At 40.5% G+C, this 22,643-nt stretch overlaps 1 protein-coding gene across 22 annotated transcripts in view; it reads right to left on the bottom strand.

The window, feature by feature from the left end:
- camk2g2 (calcium/calmodulin-dependent protein kinase (CaM kinase) II gamma 2) overlaps positions 1 to 17,741 on the bottom strand; it is a 57,622-nt gene extending 39,881 nt beyond the window's left edge. For all 22 annotated transcript variants that reach the window (XM_034100711.2, XM_034100723.2, XM_034100712.2 and 19 more), the window contains exons 1-2: positions 17,562 to 17,741; positions 16,511 to 16,605 (exon numbers count right to left, since the gene is read on the bottom strand). In XM_034100711.2, coding sequence (XP_033956602.1) covers positions 16,511 to 16,605; positions 17,562 to 17,626 — 160 coding nt within the window. In that variant the 5' untranslated portion in view covers positions 17,627 to 17,741. The remainder of the gene's footprint in view (positions 1 to 16,510; positions 16,606 to 17,561) is intronic.
- Positions 17,742 to 22,643: the final 4,902 nt, after the last annotated feature.

The raw sequence follows: 22,643 nt of genomic DNA, 5'->3' as shown, positions 1-22,643 counted from the left end.
ACGAAACCAAAATAAGGGACAATAAGTGTTGGACAAATGGAGATGTGGACGTTTTAGTAGCACTGGAATAAAAGAGAATCACCAGGGCAATCCATAGAGTTCAAGAAATTGTGTCCAGGACAAAATAGTTGGATCAAGAGACCAAACGCTCCCCCGATGAAAGTGAAGAAATTAAGTGAAGAGTTTTTTGTGTTTTTCTTGTATTTTATGGAATCCCTTGTGATCCTTATTAATCATTAGATCTAAATAGAAGAAAAAAAACAGCATTATTTTTGTCCTCCAAACTAAAACACTGTCCTTTTAAATAATGGATCTGAAAAGCGGAAGTCTGTCTTCATGTAAAAGACGGACAGTCATTTCACTTGTGGAAGTGAAAAAGGGACATCACAACGTTCTCAAAAGTGTTAACACATCTACAAATAAACAGCAGCCACCTTTTGGTTTCTTACTTTGCTACAAGTCTAGTTTTCTCCTCGTCACCTCTACACTGTGGCTAGGCTAAAACATCATGAGATTAACGGTAAATTAACTTCATCACAACCACGCTGCCAGCTCGCCGTGCCACATGTCATTAGGTGCATTTAAAGTATTATTATATTATTATCAGTATTAGAGCTGTGTGAGCGATCAGCCTGTTGCTCCCTTACATCAGGACAATGCTCAGTTCATTAGGTCGAGAAAGGACTAAGTTCATGAGTTAAGTTTATTTATTTTTTACTAATAGAGAAAGCTATTTTAGCACTAGCATGCTTTGCGTCAATCATCTTCTGTATTACTGTAGACAGAAGCATGCCATGGTGTTGAACTGTATTTTAGAAAACATAACTTCATGTCTCGTTAAGAAAATGAATTAATTCACTTTTTGAAGCAGGGGTCAAGATATCTTTGCCTTCTATAATAGTTATTACTTTTATGGCAAACATCCTTTATTCAGAGCAACTTATATTAAAACGTTGAGGGAGAGTCAGACATTGAGCAAGGTTTTAAAATGTTCAATTTCCTTACTTGGCTGTTTAATAACACCACCTATCATTTGTTTGTGTGTGGCTATATTTGAATAGCTGATATTTCTGTAGAATTCAAGGTATGACAGAAACGTTCCCAACAATGCTGCCTGTTTATTCCTGCAGCTCAGACAAGAACTTGGCAGGAGGAATGTAAAAAAAAAAACGTGTCATTATAATTCCACCCAAATGAGTTCTAAGAATAGACCTGGAGGCAAATACTGGCACCTTTGCTCCTGCACATAAATAACAGAGCCCGGGTTCCCACCCTTCATGTGTCAGAGAGCAGCCTTGATCCTCGCTTAGTGATAAATACTCACTGATGAGCGGCTGTGCAGCGAGACAGGCTTCAACCCTGACAATGACCGGCTCTGAGAGGTGATCAAACACACACACACACACACACACACACCGACTGATCTCTCGGTTATTCCCTGAGAGAAGGGATAATGGCTCCCATTGTGTGTAGAAACTGCCAGTACTTTATGTAGAACATGAAGGGACACATGAACAAACATCCAGATACGACACAAAGTTAATGCAGCCAGTAGAGCTATGTTCAGAGTGACAGCTGACGGAGATCATGTCTGACAGCTGAGAGGCGGATATACAGCCTCTGCAAGTTAATCCAACTCAAAGACAAATAATGACATTACTTTTTAGGTGCCTGGATTGCTCCAACTAGCAAGCATGTATAACGTTGATATTTGTTTTGGAGCTTGTTGGACAAGTCCTTCTGTTGTCTTAGCACAAAGGATGTAATGTTGTATTGGCTTAACTTGAGAAAACACAGGGTTACAACGCTTTGTGTAAGCAATGAGCTGTGTGAGCCATAGGGATCCACGATATCGGTTTTTTGAAACCGATACCGATAACTTCCTGCTTCTCAAGACCGATACCGATAACTTCCTGCTTCTCAAGACCGATACCGATACCGATAATAATATAATATATACATATTAAATGTACCTGTAGTTTTTGCACACCTGGTGGTAAAAAAAGACTAGTAGTGAGCAAATGACATGAGCATTACTACTATGAACAAAACAAAGCCAAGAACAGTTTTGACTCTTCAAAGTGACCATATTTATTTTCCCAAATAAAGTTCTTGCCTTTTTCAAAAGCCTCGTCGATAGATAAAAGCCCCGGTGCCTTCGCAGCTGGCTTTGGATTCGCCGCTAGTTTAGCAGCGCAGGCGTCTTCGTACGCTTTTAACACACCATCGTAGCGATGGCGATGTTTCAGGTGACTAATCAGTTTGGAAGTATTATAGCTCGTTGCCTTCTTCCCTCCTCGTGGAACTTCTGCATTGCATTTGTTAATACAAATAGCAAGCGAACTATCTAACTCTGAAACTTTGAAATAGTCGCATACCACCGACGACATGTTTGTTTACTGTCCTGGCTTCACGGCCGCACGCCATTTACGTCACAGCCAGGCATGAGTTAGGGAGCGCTGGATTGGTGAAGAACTCCCCTCTTCCTAAACCACTAATACCACAGTACTGGCAAAACGGGAGGAGCCGAGTGAAAAACAAGCGCCCCTCACCCCAATCCACCCACACCGCAGTATTTTTTTCTTTTTTTTTTTACCCAAAAAAATATATTGTATATTATCGATAATTATCGGTCCGATATTAGGAATTATGACGTCATCCCGATAAACCCGATAAAAGTATTAATAGCCCCGATAATATACAATATATTTTTTGGGTGCACCACTAATTATTATACTTTCCTCTGACAAATTTGTTTTAATTTAAGCACAGGTTGAAATTAATTTTATGCTCACATGTAAAGTATATCATGGCATCTATCCGGAGATATAGATGACTAGTGTTTGCTTTTATTTTCATTAAGAGTAATTGCTTGGTTGTTTAGATTTCTAAAAATGTAAATGCTTGGTAATGCATGCAAAAAGGAATGTTGACTTAAACTAATATTTGCAGACAACCTGGAAACATTTATATAGTCAATAAGACAGCCGGATTAAATAAGATACATAAATAAAATACAAAAAGTTAAAGGCAAGTACTGGATTATCTGAATTCATACCAAAACATGCAGCTAATCTTACCAAAATAAGGAGAAAAATATGATGCCAAGTTACTGTTTTTTTAATAAAAAATGAGATGAGTCATTGGAAAAAGTCCTGACATCAAACTACTAAGTTCATGTTGCAGCTCATTTTATAATTACAATTCAATGCTGTTTAAGTGGAGGTTGTCTTCATTGCACTAAGGCCTTCATAAAACCTACCCATGGGCGTCTGGTTATGTTTCTAAATCTGGATTGTCCCGACTGATTGACAGCAGAAAGCTATCTTTAATAAACGATCAGTTAGGTGTTGGGACTGACCAACTTAAAAACTAGGCCAGAAACACATTATTCCTTTAATACTTGCTTTCATTAGTTGCTAATAATAGTCAAAATGATATTCAGCATCTCATTTACAAATATAATCACATTATTGCAAGGACTTTATGACAGAAAGTTAACATTTGAAAATAGCTAATTAACTAATGGATCTGCTCCGCTGCTCAGGCGAATGCCCGAAATGTGTTAAGCCAGTCTGCCCTCAATAGGACTACTGTGAGAAGACTTTTATTTTGAAAGGCTGTTTTGATTGTTACCTTGGAAGCAGAAACAAACGCTCAAACTGTGTTGGTGGTGTGCCAGTCGAGTCCAGTGCTTTGTGTACTCAACAGGAGTACACACTTCAACTAAATGATGAAGCCATACACTCGTCTCCATTGAACAATTATACTGGGACACTACAAACTGTTGTTAAAGCTGCAGAGCATCTTTTAGTGGAGATTATCAAATGGTTTTAGTTGGCCAGCAGGCAGGTGTCCATTGTTAAAGGGAAACTATAGACAGACGTAAGTGAGAGTGCTGGTCAAACATTCTTTTGGATAAATATTTGCCTTGTGTAAAGAAATATAAAAGGGTGCTTATTCAACAAAAGGTGAACAAATATGTAGTGAGATCACCATGATGTCTGTGCTTAAGCTTTCATGTGTGTGTGTTGTTCTTTGCATCAAGAGCATGACGCTGTAGTTTCCCGATTCTGCATGTATCATTATATAACAGTCGAAAGCACACACCAATACAATTATCACATATGCAAAGTGCATGTTGGACACAGAACAGTCCGTTAAAGGTGGGGTAGGTAAGTTTGAGAAACCGGCTCGAGATACACTTTTTGTTGTATTCCGATAGCAATGAATATCTGAAGTGCTTTGACAAAAAATCCATAAAAAATGTTCATCTGTGGAAGCCGTATCTGTGCACAAACTTATCTTGTGCCCTCATTGGTCATGTGCGCGTTCGTGTGTGTTGGAGGAGGGGCTCTGTAAGGAAGTGGCAGATTGTATTTGTGTATTTTCAAATTCTAGCGCGCTCGAGCTGGTTTCTCCAAAATTACCTACCCCACCTTTAAGTAATACACTTAGGAGCTGACAGTGAAATAAGAGCAGGAGAGTGATGTAGTAAAAGTTAAATAAAGTAGAAACAGTGTTTGGAAATATGCAGCTCGTACTCGCAACAATTCCGCAACAATATCATCTTGACCTGTTCACATTTTTTTTTTCAATAAATGGATGTTTCCAAAGTAAATGGATAATCATTTTTAATAATCGTGATATCATTGATTGACCCAAATAATCGAGATTATCATTTTACCAAACTGGGCTTTTCTGGATAAGCGGGAATCCAAATGAATTAATCCTGAGTCCAATAACCATCAAAGTCACTCCAATAGTGCTCCTTAATTACGCTTTCATCCTCCTTTAAAAAAATACTTCACATTCATCTAGTTTGTGACAGCAGTTGTAGCATTTTTGAGACTTTTAAACTTTAATTACCGCTGTTGCTAGCTCAACGATTCCTTAAATAATATTGCGACAGAAACATTTTTCACTTCACATCACGCTCTGCCGCTCCGACAGGGAGCTCTGCTCTGAACACCTGAACGCCCCGTTCTAACAGCTGTTCACCAGCGGTCCAGTCTGTGCCACAGTGACTCCAGACCACACAGTTAATATTAACGAACGCACCCGTAGGTAATGTAGCTGCTGAAGCTAGACCATCTTCGCGGAGCAGCAGAGCCGACAGGCAGGAAGACTCGAACATTCATTATAATATATATAAAAAAGAACACCATACGTGTCATGATGACACATAACAGCTCGCGGCCGCAGATTACTCCGGGTCCCAGACCCCCCCCCCCCATAACCCAAAACATATTTTTATTGCAGATCTACCTGAATCACACAAACGACCTATGTTGGATTCAAAACGGCGAATCTCGCCGAAAGGTGACAAGTTTGCATCCCTGAATATATGATTGGTTGATCAAACTGTCAATCCAAAGGTATGCTCTCATTCAGTGCAATGGCCAGGGTATTCTATCAAGGATAAAGAATGCCTTGGTTGAAGACTATTCTACCCAGAAAAATATCTGATTGGTTGCTTTTTTTTCTAACACAAAACCACTGAAATGCGTAGTGCATGGACCGAGAAGGACAAACAAATCAACGTAACACTGTAATATTACAGATCAACAACACAGATATACCATTCTCATTTATTCCTTTTACATACATTTTATTTATATAATTAAATCGATTTTTTGTTTGTTTTATCCAAGTGTTCCAGGGTATTCTCTGAATACCTTGAAGGCCCTGACGGTTCGCCACTGTTAAATATATGGTTGTTGGTTTGACAGTGGCTGCTCAGAAGCTATAATTTATCGTCCGACCCATCCTTTCACAACCAGGTGCCTACAACTCCCACAATGCATCAAACATATTTGACAATAGAGAGCCAGGAAAGGCTTTGTACTACTCCCCAACCCTAGTTAACAGACTGAGACTGAGACAACTCACATGGGCCAAGAAAAACTGGGTTTTTTATTCATCAAACTCATATAAGCTAATGACTGATAGAGGCCTGAGATACGATATTCCTACTCTGGCATTTATTCTGTTATGTAACCACTGATGGGACTAGTGGCTGCTGCCAGATGAAACCCTTCAAAACAAAAGTAAACCAAAAGTCATATTTAAGACATTCTCTAAAAAAAATATATTTTTCCCGACCGACACCCGAGAGTCCTAGGGATACACACATTGAATTGCACTTTGTCACGATTCATTGTACTCGACACCCAGCGAATATGTGTGGTGACCAAGTGTATGTAATCTTAGCTTTCAAGTGTGACGAATGATGAGATGCATGCAAGATAGGCGTTTCCATGGAGACAGGCTGCTTGATTGACAGCGTGAGAATGAGTGTGTGATCAGGACTGGATTATGCTCTGGCATGTCAGAGGAGCTGCAGAGACACACACTTACACACACTGCTGGTCATAGTAACTGTTCATGATTTCAGGAATGTATTAATGATTATTTAAAATATAGAAAAAAGGGAGTAAATCAGATATATGGAAAGATTAATAATTCAAATGCAAAATAAGTATACTTAGGAGTAGTTTAAACAATTGATAACCTTACTCTGTCTAGATAACTTACTTAAGTCCCTACTTACTAACTTCCTTACCATCTTCCCTCCTGATTTTCTTCCTTTTTTCTTTAATGCCTCCTTCCTTACACACTTCCTTCCTTACATGGATACACTTTACTGAAACTTCGGAGACCCTCTATTACATGTGATCTCTGTCTGGCTGTTTTGTCGATAACGTTTTTATACCAGCCCAAACAAACAAAACTAAAAAGGGAAAAAACACAACAAGAGTTTGTTTTAACCGCACCAAACAAGTTAGCCGTTAATCCACCCTTTACAAATCTACCCTCTCAAAAAATACTGGAGGTAAATTGAGATCAGATGCAGGGAATGTTTGCACGTGTTACCATAGCATTATAAAGACATATACAACAATGTGGAAAAGTGAAGGCAACAGACTAAAAGATTAAAAATGTTGAGACAGTTGGTGTAGGGTGAGAGTATTGCGCACACACACACACACCACACACACACACACACACACACACACACACACACACACACACACACACACACACACCACACACCACACACACACACACACACACACACACCAACACACACACACACACACACACACACACACACACACACACACACACACACACACACACACACACACACACACACACACACACACACACACACACACACACACACACACACACACCACACACACACACACACACACAAGATGATACTTTGTATTTAGCAAATTGAGCTTCTTGGCAGGTGGTCCACCAAATGTTATCTTATTGAACTCTGTCCTCGTACACACACGTACACACGTACGTACGCACGTACGTACGCACGCACGCACACACACACACACACAATTATTGCTGGATGCCTCTCCCATGTGTGCGCGCCTTGCTTTATTGCTTTTTCAATCTTCCAACTGTCGCAATAAATAAGCTTAATATAAACCCTTTCCATTTGGAGAACAGCATTACTTCACACCTTGCTCACCTGTAGAGTGTAATTACTACACCCATCTGACAACTTACTGTGAGTTTGATGTGTGTGAATCGACAGAAACACAGACAGTGCATTCAACAACGTCTGCTTACTTTACGGTTGCAGAATAAAGGGTGACAACGAGCTATTAGGAAATGAGAATGTTTATTGCGCAAGATAAAAGCAATGGAAGTAAAAATATGAGAATCTGCACACTGGAGTCTGTGCAATGTATTTCAGTCAATGATACTCTGAGAGCTGCACATGTGATGAATAAAGACCTCCAGCATGACTCAAACACACTAATGTGTGTCCACACACACCTGAGATCCTCTAATGTAATGTAATCAAATGTTAACAGGCAGCGGTCCCTTTAAAACGACTCACTACTTTCCATGGAGTGATAAGCACAGGCAGAATGAGTGTAAACACAGTAGGGCTAAATGTACTTTTTTTTTTGTCAGGATAAATCGACGACACTCGATTGACCAAAAGCTAATCCTTAGAATGTTATCAATGGTAATTTTCCTTGTGTGATAGCAGGATAACAATAAATGACCCTTGAATATTGGCAATCATTTTTGGGTTGTTGGTTGAGCAAAACAAGGAATTTTTGACTGCAGTTTCAACTAGTTTGGCTTTTGGTAAACAGCTCAAATAACAGGAAGTGAAACTAAAACCATTCTTTTATAATAAACTAATGGATAATGCTGTTTTTAAAGCAAACAATTAACTGGTTATAGCTCCTCAAATATGACCAGTTTCTGGCTGTGGTGTGATAAAACAAGCCTTGCTGTGACTTTTTACTTGCATCTTTGTTTTTGTTGCAGTTATACTCACTTAAAAATAAAAAATTTAAAATAAAATTGCATTTTGTGTCCTTGTCCATCACTACAGTATATGGCTGATTACATTTGTATTCAAGTTGGCTTCCACATGGTGCCATATGCTTGGGACAGGGGCATAACGATAAGCAGATGACAGAGAAAAACAGGGCAGATAATGAAGTGAGTCCTGGAATAACACACTGAACCTTCACACACACACACACACACACACAAAACAGTGTGTTGTTTCAAACGCTCGATAAGGAAAGAGGAAGGGCTACATGCTGTGGAAAGGATAACACTAATTACAGTAGTGTTACACTGTACTACTTCTGCTTTGGAGACCCTGACCGTCTCACTCTCTCTACATATCTTCATCTTTCTCTTTCCATATGACTCTCCCTCTCATCAAATATTCACAGTTGGTCCCATTAAACATTCACCGCGCTGCACTGCTACTCTATCCGCTCTCTGTCAATCAGCCTCCAGCGGGAGCACCGCAAGCCCACCAAAAGCTTGAAAACACACACACACACACACACACACACACACACACACACACACACACACACACACACACACACACACACACACCACACACACACACACACACACACACACACACACACACCACACACACACACCACACACACACACACACACACACACACACACACACCCACACACACACACACACACACACACACACACACACACACACACACACACAACACACACACACACACACACACACACACACACACAACACACACACACACACACACACACACACACACACACACACACACACACACACACAAGTTATGAGTCTGCATAGCCTGAGAAGTGTCAGCCTTGCAGGAAATGACTAGAAAGAGGAAGTGGCAAAAGAGACACGAAAGGAAGGGAGTGAGGCTGAGGGAATATGAAATAATAATACATTTAATTTCAAAGCGCTTTTTCTGGTGCTCAAAGACGCTTTACAGTGGTTTGATAAAATAAATAAAATAATAAATATTAAAACAGCAACACAACATAATTCACAAATTAAAAGCCAGTCTGAAGAGGTGTGTTTTGGTCAGTGTTTTGAAAGTGGGGGGGTCGGTGCAGTCTCTGAGCAGGAAGGTGAGGCAATGAAAGAAAAGGAGTCCAAGGGTCCACTCCTCTGCTCGTGTCCATGTTCAGTGAGAGTAGAACAGTCTTGTACCTCAATAATTCAACAGTGGGACAAGTGCTGCCAGCCTCCACCCCCCCCCTCTTTTTCTCTCTTTCCCTGACATCACAAGGCCTTATTTAATAACAGGGTAAAAATACTCTCACTTCACAGTTTGAGACAATAGGTGACACATAATTGTGGCTAAAAATAAAAACAAACAGCCAAAGCTAGATCTCAGTCAACGGTGTATCCTACAAAAAGCATTAAAGTGTTCTAACATGAGTCTGACGGAACAGATAAGCCCCAATTTCAACCAATCCAGTCGTCTCTACAGGGCGCGCGTCATAGCTTGCGTTTTCAACGTGGCACTTCAGGTCTATTTTCCTCCATTTACTACGCAACTGCATGACTACAGTGATTGTGTATTCGGCTCTGAGCTCTGCCAAAACGTGGGTGACCTACATTCAATGCAGTGCCGGAATTTAATTAACTGATTTTCAATCAAATATTAAGTATTAAGGCCTTGATTCACCGAGGGATCTGTTGGGTAATTGATGTGTGTCACCAACTTTTCATGAGGTGTTTCCTGCACCATAGGCACCGGTTGATGTTATTTCAGCCGATTTAGCATTTTTAAATCGGTGGCGGAGTCCGTTTGTGAGAGGAATCATTCTGACTGGCTGTTCAGCTTAAGGCGAATCTGTCCACAAAACGAAAAATGTACATGAAGTACACCAGGAAACCAGAGACTTTCTATCTTTTATCCTCATCTCATCTGATTAATACACGGATATTTTCACAACAACATGGCCATCTGGAATGAGCTTAGTGGCGAGCAAGATCAGTGTGAAACGGATTGTAAACGAGGCTTAGGTTTAATGTATATATCAGATTGACGGCTTGTAAATCTGCAGCTCTACTGTATGTTTTGTGGTTATGACAAATCCAGCAAGTACGGAGAGATATTTCCTCTCACGCAGGTAAAGAACGTACATGACAGTTGGCTGAAGTCTTTGCTATGTGTTCAAGAGCCACTTTCTGGCAGCACTCAGCCTCTGTTGATAATATTTCTTCGATGTTTCTAAAGTTGATGACGATGGCTTCAGTAAAAAAAAAAAGCTAATCCAGGTTGCACTTGGATCATATCTGTCAATCAAAAACATGCTAGTACACATTCCTCGTAGATAATTCAGAAAGTGAACAGCCCAGATGTAGTGTTGAGTTGTATAGTCAGACAGTCTTTTAAACGACTGTAAGGTTTTACTTATTTAACTAAAACCAGACTCACTTTCTTGTATTTTATCTACTTACTGGTACCTTTAGCAACTCTGTCAACACAGTCCCTTGAGCTTGTACCAGATGAATCTAATGGCTGGCTCATGGTGTTTGTCGAAAACAACTAATAGGAATGTTTCAGATGTACAGAGGGAATCCTGCAACTAAAAAGAAAAGGCCAACTTAGAAATACACAACTTGCTTCAGGCTATGAAGTGTCATATCCGTATAGGAAGACTTCGGTTTTGGACACTAAAGTTGTTAGACATAACATAATGTATTGTTTAGTTCATGTGAATAATGTAAATGTTTACATGAAAAAATGTGAGAAGTGCCAGTACAACAAAGCTGGAACATGTTTACATTTTTAAATATAAATATGGAAACGGTTCATCGTCTCAGGTGATGTATGGAAACAGAGGGAGAACTTAAATAATTTAGAAATAAATCAGTAAAAGCTGAACTTATATACAGGCTATCTGCCTCACAGAGTTATCTGATGGATTCTTATCTGAACCGGCATCTCCTTTATATTAAGTTTCACGATCATCATTTTAAGAAAAGCTGGTGACATAGTTAAATATTTAGCAATTAAAAAGCCAAAGTTTCCTTAGGAGTTTATCTTGGTGTCTATCTACACCGGGATCCTGAGTTGTGGCTGATCCTGTTGCTGCGGTCCTGCCTGACTCATCATACTACTTCCCTGAGGGCTCCCACAGGATTGTTGACATCCTCGTGGATTCATCTTCTTATTATAGACACAAGCATTTCCAAACATTTGATCTACCATTTGATCTACCATTTCCAAACATTTGATCTACCTATCTACCTATCTACCTATTTACACACGGCATCTATCGCACGTCTGTCCGTCCTGGGAGAGGGATCCCTCCTCTGTTGCTCTCCCTGAGGTTCTCCCATGTTCCCCTTTAAACTGTGGGGTTTTCTCTGGAAGTTTTTCCTTGTACGATGTGAGGGTCTAAGGACAGAGGATCTAAGGACAGAGGGTCTAAGGACAGAGGGTGTCGTATTGTCATACTGATATTCTGTACACACTGTGAAGTCCACTGAGACAAATATAACATTTGTGATATTGGGCTATATAAATAAACATTGATTGATTGATTGATTGATTGATTGATTGATTGATTGATTGATTGATTGATTGATTGATTGATTGATTGATTGATTTGTAGTCTAAAAACAGAACAGAAAGCGAGAACATTTTCTCACTTCTGAATGATAAAGTAATCCCCATTTTTAAACTGCTGAATGTCTTCTAAATGTTAGCCATATGTGATTGAGTGTTTTTTCAATGTTGAAAACCCACTGGTATGTTTTTGTTTTATTTACAATAACTATTATTAGAACCTCTTCCTCAGTGGATGCAGTAAAAGCACAACATGTGAAGAAGTGGTGATGACCGTGAGCTCCATAAATGGAAAGTGGCAGACTGAGAAAGCTGAGAGGGCAAAAGCAATTACAGACTAGCTAATGTGTCAATATGCAAGGTTTGGTTTTTATTCAATGAGATGAGCTACTGTAACAAACATGATTATAAATGATCTTTCTTCAAACCAAACCACTGTTTGCTGGTACTTTATCTTTGTGTCAAACCATCTACACAAGATGAACAGATGTCATGGATCATCACAAAAGCCACAGAAAAGGACTGTATCACTATCTCCCCCTCTTCAGTCTGCAAAACACAAGTTCACATAATCTTAAGAACACACTTCCCTTCTTAACTTCTCTTTCACAGAAATGCTATCAGGCAGTCACTGTTGCTTCAGGCTAACAATAATAGTCATTATCTACTTCTGTAATCTGATAACAAAGTCACTTTCAGTATCAATACCTTTGTACTGTAGTAACATTAACACATACAGCATGAGTAGCAGGTATCAGAAGATTAAGATCAATAATTTGCCCCATCAGTAAATACAACACTCAATTTAAAAGTGTTTTACATTAAGTTCTGCATATCAAGCGCAATATTAACTATGATGTATTTTTATGATTTTGAGATGGCTGCTGATTTCTATGCTTTTTTCAGTTCGCTTATGTTTAATCTGAACAGTTCTGGATCCCATTCTTTCACGCCATGCTCAAACATTAACCCATTCAGTGTAATCTCTAACACTTTTTAAGATTTTACCAACAAAACTGACTTTTACAGGAAAAATACTATCAAGGTACATTAATGAGAAAAAGCATTGGTATTAGAAAAAAAAGGACTTTTAGTCGATGGCCTTTAATTTGCAACAGTTGCTTAATGCAGTGTGTTCTTAACAATGTGTCTGAGTCGATGCACGCGTGTGCGAATGTCAGTGGAAGTGACAGACCGTGTGTGAGAATCTGCTTGAGTGACTTGCGCATGGATGTGACGCAACATGACCCAGCCATAATCGCTGACCTCACCGCCAGCCAATGTGCCCTCCCCGAGCCACAGAGGAAAAGGGCTTAATCTCACACACACACACACACACACACACACACACACACACACACACACACACACACACACACACACACACACACACACACACACACACAACACACACACACACACACACACACACACACACACACACACACACACACACACACACACACACACACACACACACACACACACACACACACACACACACACACACACACACACACACACACACACACACACACACACACACACACACACACACACACACACACACACACACACACACACACACACACACACACACGATACTATAGTATGTGTAGTGTATGCAAACAGGCAGAGATGTGTGTGGATGTACCTTTAAAGCATTTGTGAACATCTGTTTGTTTGTACGTGCATGGAGACAACATAATCCACATTGCTGTGTTACATTAAATTACCTGTTTTTTTATTTGGGTTGTGTAGTCTCTGTTTTTGGGCCATCATTTCTTATCAGCTGTGAGAACAATGCACCTGAAGTGATTGCAACAGATGTGCGAACATATTGCTGCAACACATTTCAAATTGGAAAGGATAAATAGTGATCAAATGAACGGAGAATATTATAAAAGGAAAACGATTAATCCAGATTAAAGAATATTTACGCAGCACTGAGGACACTGTGGCTGATGTTGACAACTGACAGTTTTAAAGTGATTATATAATAGCTAGGATCTTTGAATCAAATTAAGTGAAGGGCCATAGGCACAAAACTGCAGAAAGTGTATTGATTGATAGGGCAACAGATGTTTTGGGTAATAAGGAACGCTCGTCCTTCTTGCCTCATCCCAGATCTTAGCAATGAACTTGATGAGAACAACATTACCATGACCTAAAGAAACAATATCCCGAACTATAAAAATTAGAAGGAAGATGTTATAAACCATAATGGGTCTTTAACAGAAGGCACAGTGACTCATTTCTCTTTGCCTTTCTTTCACTACTGGCATGATGCGTGGGTGTAAGCGTGGGGGGTGGGGGGTTTCAGGCAGTGAGAACATGCTTCTTGTGCGTGTCAAAAACACATTGGCTGCAACAGCACATTTCAGGATGTTGCACTGAGGGAGAGACCAATGTGATGCGTGCATTTCACAATATGAGACTGTATTCAGACAGGCCTTGTCGTTAAGTGTGAGAACCGTTCAGTAAGTGAGAGAAGAATGTGTGTAACTGTGCTTTGAGCGAGAAAAGAGCAGTCGTCTATGTGTGTGTGCTTGTGTGATAATTGTGACCACGATGCAGAGAAACACACACGGTCTCTCTGCCAGACAGCCTATGGGATGAAGAGTTTCACCCCTGCTGTTGCCGGGTTACTATAGCTCCAGACCACTGCCAATATTGCCCTTCACACACACGCACCCACACACACACAAGATCCAATCGCCTGCTGAGAAGGGTTTTTAAGATCTTTCCTCAAATCAATCCTTTGTTTACAGAGAACGGAGGGGAAGGGGCGTTGGAGCACTTCAGCCTGCATCCCCCGGGGAAAAGAGCCGCCCTGTCAGTCCAGAACTGGCCCCGATGTGCACTTCATATCATCACTCAACCTTTTGACACACACACACACACACACACACACACACACACACACACACACACACACACACACACACACACACACACACACACACACACACACACACACACACACACACACACACACACACACACACACACACACACACACACACACACACACACACACACACACACACACACACACACACACACACACACACACACACACACACACACACACACACACACACACACACACACACACACACACACACACACACACACACACACACACACACACACACACACGACAATGAAAACAAATCTGCCGCAAATATTGCAGCACAGGTGGTGATATTTCAACATGAGTTTAACTGCTGGATGTGAACACACACACACGCCGTGTAATTTTCTAGTTTCCTGTTTATGTCTGAAGTAATTGTTTACAATTTAGGACATCAAAGTTTTTGAATACAACCCATTTTTTTGAAAATGTTTTGAAGTGACAGTCCTAGCTGGATATATTACCTCATTAAACAGGAATAGTTAACCCCAATTTATGCTAATCGTGTATTACATGTCACTTGTTAGACGCTTTTTATCCAAAGCGACTTACATACTCAATACTGTGGGCAATCCCCACAGGAGCAATTTGGGGTGAAGTGTCTCAGGGACACAACGACATGCTGACTGCAGTGGGGTTTGAACCTGTGACCCCCTGATGCCAACACCAAGGCTCTACCCACTGCGCCACACGCCTCCCTGGAGGCTGTATAATAATCATCTTGAGTCACACATCCAATCAGCTTCTTGAATGCAAGAGAGATCCAAACACGGCGCCAAGTGTGCGCTCACACGTAAGGGTAAGTACAGAAGGTCGAAGTTGAACGTGGAGTCACTCTGTAAATGTGGCTATCATGCGTGATCGTATCATGTTGCATTTATGTGGTTGAAAGAACTCAGAAAAATGAGTTCCCAACTCGGAAAATTCCCCAAACGCTCCATCCGATAAACATGGCTGACAAAAGTCAATGTTGGGTTGAGGCAATAAATATGTTAATAATAATAGTCCATGTACATTTCTATGCTCGTGTTATTTGCAAAATGATATTCGATTGGGGGAGTTATTTGGTGTCCTCATAGATACCAAGATAAGATAGAAAAGTTATAGCATAAACAACTTGTGGTGTAACTCTCTAAGCAACAGGTATATGTGTTTGATGTTACAGTAACGGTATATAAACATTGCACAAGATCACAGAAGAATCGCCACTGCAGTGGAAAAGTTAAAATATTTATGGTTGATATTTCTCTATAGGTGCATGCTATGTCACCCAATATACTGTAGCCCAACTCATCTTATTTGTAGCGTTGTTTCCACATCATCAGAGGAGCATGTGAATGCACCTTTATCCTAGGTGCTGCTGTGTGAGTGGAGAATATGTTAGGCTAACGGTCAAGCTGGTGACCACTGATAACCATAACAAACCAACACATGTTGCAGACAGCTGGTAAAGCCCTCTGAAGCTTTGCAACTTTAACCACAGCAGCTCTGCCAAGTGGCTTTTGAGGAATCGCTGCTGACAGAAGGAGGAAAGAGCGCCTGGTTTGCAGCTTTTCAGGAAATAACGTAGCAAACCTGCAGCTGAACTGACATCTGAGCAGCTACAGCGGAGTGGACAGCAGCTTTCAGTGTGCATACATTCATGTGACTCCTCGAGTGATCTGCCGAGCCACACCGAGTGAATATCCACTGTACTAACCTCTGGCTGACAGCTTTTTCGTGTTGATAATTTTCGCAGCATACTCCTGACCGGTGGACTTCTTGCTGCATCGGCGGACGATAGAAAAGGCACCCCTGGAGCAGAAGAAAAAAAGATGACAGATCAGTGAAACCACTTCAAACATAACACAAATCTGTGTGTCTCAGGGGAAAGTGCATGAACCTGACACCCACTAAGGGCATGCACCTAAAGAGAGGGGAAAGGAAGCCAAATGCATAATTGAATCAGTCTGATATTCTGTGTATGAGATCTGAGAAGAGGTCCTGGCTACTAGTGCTTGGCAGAGGAGAGGGGGGGCTTTATTCATGGTGAAAGGACACAGTTATTAGCTCACAGGCAGACGTGAGTAAAGGAGAATAAACTGAAACATTCAACATTCAACTGTATCTTCTTGTCCATTTTTTTTGCACAGACGCCTCCTTTAAACCCATGCTGTGTGGGAAGGTGGAGCTGCTCTATAAACCACACACAGAGATTAGATGTTACAAAGAGGCTGCACTGTAACCTATGTGTCCTAATCCGGGACGCAGTACATGTGCGATGCGCAAAACCAATATGTGTAGTCTTGTATGCAGCAGAGCCTTGTTTTCTTTTTGACACAGTAACCCTGCAGTCTGCTTAGAAATGCACAAAAACAGCTGAATGATTGAACAGGAGCAACGAGGACGCCACCAGGCTACGGCTGCGTGCAAAGCGAGTTTTCGACCTGCAGTTAATTGACAAACAAGTTGGTCCTAAACGCGGATGTTTCACACCTTTCGGGTTACACAGAGAGCCACAATGGGGCAATACAGCTTTAAATGCACATTGAGGATTAAATACAAGCCTTTTAAGCGCTAACATGAACCTGCCTACAGCTTAATGTTGCTCTCCTACGCTTCCCTGTTTTTTTGACAGCCCTCTCCTGCCTTGTCAACACTGAAGTAAACGCGCACAATGGCAGCAGCAGAGGAGAAAAACGTGCACACACACACGGATACACACACACAGACAGAATGCAACAAGAGCAGCGGCGGTGGCGATCGCTTACTTTCCGAGTTCCTCAAACAGCTGATATTCGTCAGTGAATCTGGTCGAAAGTGGAACTGTAGACATGTTGACTGGGGAGAGAGGGGGGAATAGACTCGCGCTTCAGTTGCCGTCTCGCGCAGGTTTCGGGAGGAGAACTCGTGAAGCAGAGAGGGGAAGAGAGGCTCGAGCTCAGAGAGAAGAGCAGGGAGTGGGAGGGAGGAGAGGGGGTGGGGGGAGCTGTAGTAACGAAGATCCTCTATTAAGATAATGAGTCACACTGTGTTTAAAAATAATAATTGGAAATTGAAATTCCAAAGGTGGGCGTTAACCATATTGCTATATTGATTTTGTTTTGTTTTACTCAAACCATTTTGATGTTTGCAGCATGCATGCTTGCTATGTTTCGTCTTAGATCAGAATCAGAAATGTGCAAATAAAACAGTTTTTAGTCTTAAACCAAGTCTTAAACCTACTGCATACAGCTACTTAAAGAAACCAACAATTTGACACCAAATATTGATTTTTAAATGATTTTATTGATTTAAATATGTTATTAACTCATCAAGGGTCTATAATCTGTACTGCTTTCATTGGTCTGTTATTCATAGCATGTGATCGTAAAACACACACATTTTTATCAGTTTGTTAAATGCTGGAATTCTCTAACAAGAAAACAATGACAGAGTGAGACTTCTTTCTGCTTTCTCCTCTTTGGCAGTAGTGGTGTAGGTGGGATGTAAACCACGCGAGATCTTTTCTGGTGTAGCAGAAGCCACAGATCCAAGTTCAGTTTCACCCTCTCTCCCTTCATATTCAACATATGTGCACAAAGGTAAAGCTGACTCCAGAACAGCTGAAAAGAGCAGCATCCTTCGAAGACCATGTAGTGAGATGTGATGCCGCAATATTTTAATATTGGCACAGAGCAATGAGCTGCATGCTCACTGTATTATGGTTTTCATTTCCTAATCTGGGCCTAGTAAAAAAAGGAGCGTTAGTCACAGCTGAAAATGTTGAACCAGGATACAATAGTAGTGTATATAATTTGAACACTTCTGCTGTTTATTACTCATGGTAATTCATAATCAACAACGAAATGATGTTTCAAATATATAACAGAAACCTGCAAATGACAATAATCATAAAAAAAGACGCATTCAGTGTGCTATCAAAACAATTGTACATATTTATTTTTAAAGGTGGATCAAATGTATTCATTGCAATGTGACATCAGACTGAGGATATACTGTATATGGAAAAACGCTTGATTCCACAGATTATGATTGCACAGCTACATCTTAAAAACGTTAAATTAGCAGAAAAATGATCTTGAATTTGTATAGGCTTTCACCGTTACTGAAAAATGCACATACCTCACTTTTTATCTATTAACAGTGAATCTGCCTCCATAGTGCTGACAAAGCTTTATCATTGAAATACATGTTTTGTATCTTCTCACTTTCACCACACAGTAACCAGAGTAGAGTCTGTTTCAGGGAGTCGAGGCTTCGATCTGACTCGTGTGCAGTTTTAGGGATTTTAACTGTAAGATGGAGCATTATTGTATAAGAGACAGGGAATTATATGTGTTATGTAACAGCCTGCTGCACTGTAAAGGTTTATCTGAGCTTTCATGAATATCTCATGAAGGGTATTAATATATCCTCTTGGCACCATGTTTAAGTGTGTATGTGTGTGTGTGGGTGATTACAGCTGCACTCTCCAGTGATGTGCTTACTGTGTCTCTCACATTCATACATTTATTTTTGGGTCAGATACAGCAATGATTAATCTACACATGATTTAAGATAGACATATTTAGTTAGTCCAATATGATGAAACAGTATATTGGTAACATTATATTACATTATGTTAAAATGCAGATGGAGTTGTACTGCTCTCGCACATGTTCAAATTTCACACAAGCTTTGAGCAATTTTAAGACACTCTTATGAACATTTGAGGTTTAGTGTTTTTGCTTCACATTGTTTCCGTTTATCTTTATAAACCCACTGTACGCAAACAATGCAACAGACTAATTAAGCCTCTAGCTGGTGAACATAACATTTAGCAGCTAAAGAGTCACCCCTCAGGAGTTGGAGGAGACCCAAAATGGAGCATCAACAAAAGTGAATATTGGACTTTAATTAACCGGCTCGAGACATAAATAAAAAATAATTTATATCTGTGGTTTGGGGTGTAAATAGGCAATATCGACTGAGGTTTGTGGAACCAGGTTTAAGGACTTCTCATCCATGTTAGTTTCAAATGTATGATCAAAAACACCCGTCACTTTCTACTATTCCTGTGTATGCATGTTGGTCCTGTTCCCTGTTGCCAGCATTGCTAAACAGTGCAATTGACAGTACTAAAAGGTAATGTGCATTTCAATATAAAACAGACAAACATTGGGCAACTTTTCTATCTTTTACCTAAATAAAAGAGCCCTAAGCCCTTCAATATGTGAAAATGCAAACATGTGCATCTCCTTTCTTTTCCTCCTTTCTCTTCTTGCCGCTGAGCTGTGAGTCTATATCTGGAACAATGTTGCCGGCACTTAATGAGTGTTTGCAGTGAGCACAGGAGCAGTGCGACCAGTCTCTGACATAATTGCAGGGAGTCGCTTCGTTTGAAAGCCTAACGAGCGAGGGTGCAGCAGGTATTAATTGCTGAATTGCTATGTTTCTTGGTGATGTGCCCGTCACAGGAGTCTTGGACAGGCTGCAGTGGCAGGTTGAAGGGTGGGCGGTAATAGGGCCATTCTCAAGCTTTCAGACTTGTATACCATGAAAATGAAGCAGTGTCTACTGGAAATCCTGTGTCACAAGAACAACACAACCCCTATGAGGTCTGTTAAATGTCTAACTCTGAGTATTTCAAGTAAGTATGTTAGAAGCCTGAGAATGACAAACTACCATAGAAAAGGAATGATTAGGAAAGAGGGAATATAATGTACTTTAAAGACATTTTCTTCAGCCTAACTGTGAGTAATCTTGCAATCTCTGCTGTATTTAAAGAATTTTAAAGAAGTCATACATAAGATATAAAGTGATCAGTGATTCAGTATCATCCTCCTCTACCACCCACATAGCACCAACAGGCTTCATTTTGATGAAGTAATTGCCTCTTATTAGTAATAACTCGCTGTATTGTCTTTCTGTTTGTACTGTACAACCTCATCACATGACACTGCATTATTTAACATTTGAAGAATAAACCGTCCAGGCATGGCTGAATAAAGAGCTAAAATCCCCAAAACCCCCGAGACATTGCTCAATTGTTATGTTGAGTTACATACTGTACATTACATTGATTATGTGAGGTCATCATCTATAGTGAGAATAATAAGGTTGTTAATTGTCCCACAAGAAAAACGAACATGCTGCTCATAATAACGTCTCTAATGCACACAATTGACTATTTGTGAACTTCCTCGCAGCGATGAAACTTTAACAGCAGTGTTGTGGAGCCACACAGGCCGAAGGGGAGTGACTCATTCTGCAGGAATGTTTTCAACTTGGCTCTCGGCTGCTCTACGTATCTTTGGACAAGCCTCTCCCTGCTCTCACTGACCAGTAACATCACTCGACTGTTATGGTTTTGAGATGTGTGTATGTGTATGTGTATGTGTGTGTGTGTGTGTGTGTGTGTGTGTGTGTGTGTGTGTGTGTGTGTGTGTGTGTGTGTGTGTGTGTGTGTGTGTGTGTGTGTGTGTGTGTGTGTGTGTGTGTGTGTGTGTGTGTGTGTGTGTGTGTGTGTGTGTGTGTGTGTGTGTGTGTGTGTGTGTGTGTGTGTCAGGGAGTGACCACTGTCAATACCAAGCACAACGCCCAGAGGTCAACACTTCCTATCTGCTGTTGATCTGCCCTGAAACAGCTCCTTCGGTTCAACAGTTTGGGAATAGTATGTCACAGAGAGTACATTAGAATGGGTCTAATACCTTCCTCTGTCAATTACTAACTTGGTCCCAAATAAGCATTTCATAGCACATCCAGCATTTAATGGGCTCCCATTTACGGTGCAAGAATCTAAAGCAAATGTGTCCCCATTGCGTAATTGAAACCACCCTGTCTCACCGAATGAGAAATGTGGCTTTGCTATGTCTGGAACACAATGTCCATCTGAAGATAATAAAACAAGTTTCTTGAGCCCATTGTGTTCACGACTTCAGCAAATATCTAGAGAGAGTTAGCCTTACCTTCCACTGATTATCCAACAGTGGATATGACAGCTCCCTCCCACGTACTGGAAAGCACTGTGTGTTTGTGTGTGTGTGTGTGTGTGTTACACCTCCTCCGTGATTTATATCTTCTGACGGTGCCTTATTTCTGCGGGCCATCACTGTATACTGGGAATCAGATGTGTGGGCATCTAACGATTGTCACATGTACGGGGCTCTGAGCGTCCCTGAGCAACATTTCGACTGTTAACCCAAAGCAGTCTCATCAAATCTCATCACTACTTTACACCGTGTGAGGTATTTTCTGTGTGTGTCTGTTGCATACACATATATATATATATATATATATATGCGAGGTGAACAAAGCGCCTTCAGCTTCAATGCTCCTTGGAGTGATGTCATATAAGTCATGAACTATGTGCAGATGGAGACTCTTTGGGAAAGAAAGCCTCCAGTTGTTTGATTTCCAGTACTGCTCATAAAGATGGATGGAGGTCACTGACATAGAGTTTCTCCTGGTATTTGAGAAACTGCTCTTGCATTGCTAGGGCAGTGTGTCTCTAAGTGTGGACACGTTCTATCTCTGTGCTTTTGTTATGCTATGGTTTCTACGACGCACAAGTCTATATCATTTCTGTAACCTTTCCAAACCGAATATAGTGAACATGATATCTGTTTGTTTGTTTGTTTGTTTGTTTGTTTGTTTGTTTGTTTGTTTGTTTCCTTTTCTTTGTGCATCACTCTTTGGCTGACTGAGAGAACTATCCGCTTGTTTGATGAAAAAAGGAATGTCCATTAAGAAATGTTCACAATTATAAGTACAAGGTCTAAAAGGCTTTTGTTAATATATCATTCCCAAAAACGAATCGTTGTGTGTTATGTATACAAAAAGGATTTTATGAAAGAACAAGATATTTTAAT

Source organism: Pseudochaenichthys georgianus, chromosome 15 (assembly GCF_902827115.2).
Source record: "Pseudochaenichthys georgianus chromosome 15, fPseGeo1.2, whole genome shotgun sequence".
NCBI classification, from domain to species: Eukaryota; Metazoa; Chordata; class Actinopteri; order Perciformes; family Channichthyidae; genus Pseudochaenichthys; species Pseudochaenichthys georgianus.
This window is presented reverse-complemented; position numbering and strand designations above follow the sequence as displayed.